This window comes from Felis catus, chromosome X (genome assembly GCF_018350175.1).
Source record: "Felis catus isolate Fca126 chromosome X, F.catus_Fca126_mat1.0, whole genome shotgun sequence".
NCBI lineage: Eukaryota > Metazoa > Chordata > Mammalia > Carnivora > Felidae > Felis > Felis catus.
In genome coordinates, this window is record NC_058386.1 from 122269969 (window position 1) to 122272316 (window position 2348).

General features: G+C 62.9%; 1 protein-coding gene across 1 annotated transcript; it reads left to right on the forward strand.

Moving 5' to 3' along the window:
• Window positions 1-270: 270 nt before the first annotated feature.
• Window positions 271-1702, forward strand: LOC123383391 (melanoma-associated antigen 9-like). Its single transcript, XM_045050910.1, has 2 exons — window positions 271-1322; window positions 1466-1702. The coding sequence occupies exon 1, from the start codon at window positions 475-477 to the stop codon at window positions 1207-1209; it is 735 nt and encodes a 244-aa protein (XP_044906845.1). The 5' UTR covers window positions 271-474; the 3' UTR covers window positions 1210-1322; window positions 1466-1702.
• Window positions 1703-2348: the final 646 nt, after the last annotated feature.

A 2348-nucleotide genomic window follows, 5' to 3' on the forward strand; every position in this document is an offset into this window, starting at 1 on the left:
AAGAAGGAGGAGGTGGAGTTGGAGGAGGTGGAGGAGGTGGATTTGGAGGAGGAGGAGGTGGAGGAGGTGGAGTTGAAGGAGGAGAAGGTGGAGGAGGAGGAGGAGGTGGAAGAAGTGGATTTGGAGGTGGAGGTTGAGGTGGAGGAGGTGGAGGTGGAGGTGGAGGAGGTGGAGTCCGAGGAAAAGGAGTTGGAAGAGGAGGAGTTGGAGGTGGAGTTGGAGGTGGAGTTGGAGGTGGAGGAGGTGGAGTCGGAGGAAGAGGAGGAGTTGGAAGAGGAGGTGGAGTTGGAGGAGGAGAAAGCAGAGGAGGAGGAGGGGGGGTACCCATCTCCCTCCTCCTCCTCCTCCTCCTCTTCCTCCCTGTCCTCCTCCTGCTCTGTCCTCATTCTGGTCCCCCTGGAGGAGGGGTCTGCTGCTGCCGGGTCCCCGAGTCCTCCCCAGAGCCCTCGGAGCTCCTGCCCCTCCCCCAGGGCCATGGCAGGCGCTTCGGGGAGCCAGTCCCACCAGGGCTCCAGCAGCCCCGATGAGGAGGGGTCGAGCACCTGGGGGGCCCCGGCAGGGGCCCAGGCCTCGCTCCCAGATGCTCTCCGCGTGAAGGTGGCCAGCCTGGTGCTGCTTCTGCTCCTCAAGTATCGCACCAAGCAGCCGACCACACGGGCGGAGATGCTGGCGGCGGTTAGCCAAGATGACCAGGACCGCTTCCCCGTGATCTTCCGCCGAGCCTGCGAGTATCTGCAGCTGGTCTTTGGAGTCGACGTGAAGGAAGTGGACCCCCGCGAGGGCTCCTACGTCCTGGTCAGCATCCTGGGCCTCAGCTGCGATGGGACGCCGAGTGGTAGGAACGGCATGCCCAAGACCAGCCTCCTGGTGCTGGTCCTGTGGGTGATCCTCCTGGAGGAGGACCGTGCCCCTGAGGAGGCGGTGTGGGAAGCGCTGGGGGTCATGGGGGTGTATGCCGGCAGGGAGCACGTATTCTATGGGGAGCCCAGGGAGCTGCTGACCGACGTCTGGGTGCAGGAAGGGTACCTGGAGTACCGGCAGGTGCCCGGCAGCGAGCCCGCACGCTACGAGTTCCTGTGGGGTCCCAGGGCCCACGCAGAAACCAGTGGCGTGCAAGTGCTGCAGCACTTCCTCGCGGTCAACAGCAGGCAGCCCGGGTCTCCGTGTCTGTCCGAAGAGGCTGTGAGCCATGAGGAAGAGCGGGCCTGAGCCCGAGGGGCAGCCGGGCCCGTTCCCACCTGGGGTCGAGCAGCTTCTCCTGCGGGGCACGAAGCCAGGCCACTTCTCCCCTGCGAGTGCGAGCAGAGCGGGCGCTGGGCGTTGTGAGTAGTGGAGGGCCAGGGCGGCTTGGGGGAAAGCGGGGCCAAGCGCGCGTTTGGGTGGGTTCTTGTTCTCTGTCTACGTGGCCTCGGAAATCGATCTTTGTTTCCTCGAGGAAGTTTTCCGATGTTGTTCCTTGTCATAGAAGGTTTCGTGAGCTTCGGGCTCAGTGTGGGAGTGGCACCCACGCCACAGGTGTTCAAGAGTCAGAGTTGTGCCGTTTGGTGCAACGAGCTGGGAACCCTTCCGTCCTCGTTCGGGATCCAGAAGGGAAACGCGGTGCCTGGGCTGGGCACAGACAGGGATGTCTTGCAAACGTGAAGACCTTGGCAGTAAACGGATGGTTTCAGGGCATGGAGCAATAAAAGATGTTCGTTCTTGCTTCTCGTCCCTTGTCGTCTGTCATTCTGGACGAGGGACATAGAGATGTGTGCCTGCCTTTGCTTGGGTCTCCGAGAAAGGAGGAGACACTCGATCTGAGCAGAGGTCCCCAGCTCACTGGGACATTTGTGGCCGGACATTCGCTGAGCTCTGCTCACTCTCGGAAGGGCCCTGTGTTGGCAGTGAGGACACTAGGAGAGGCGGGACACGTCCCACCCCTAGGTGACTGTCTAGCAGCGACAGTCCCAGTGGGAAGGCAGGGAAGGGTCCCCTAAGAGGAGCAGAACAAATCAAAGGAGGGTGAGGCAGTGTGGCTCCAGGGGGAGCCCTACAGTGGAGACATCCTGAGCCAGGCTGGCTTGGTGTCTCTGGTCAGTGTGATGCCTTCTGGGTAGCTGATCACAATGTAGCGGGGTGGGGACAGTGGCTGCGGTGTGCTCCCTGCCTCCGTCTCCAGGAAGTCAGGGAGTGAGAGCCTGGATCTGAGGCGCACAGACTCAGCTGTGTAGAGGGCGGGGGCACGGCCCGAGCCGGTCAGAGTCAAGGTGAGGATCCCGGAAAGGATGGTGACAGAGGTGGGAGCCTCAGTCTGGGATGCCTGGTTCGGGCCGGCAGAGAGAAGGGGCCCGGCCGGGCAGCAAGGCGTG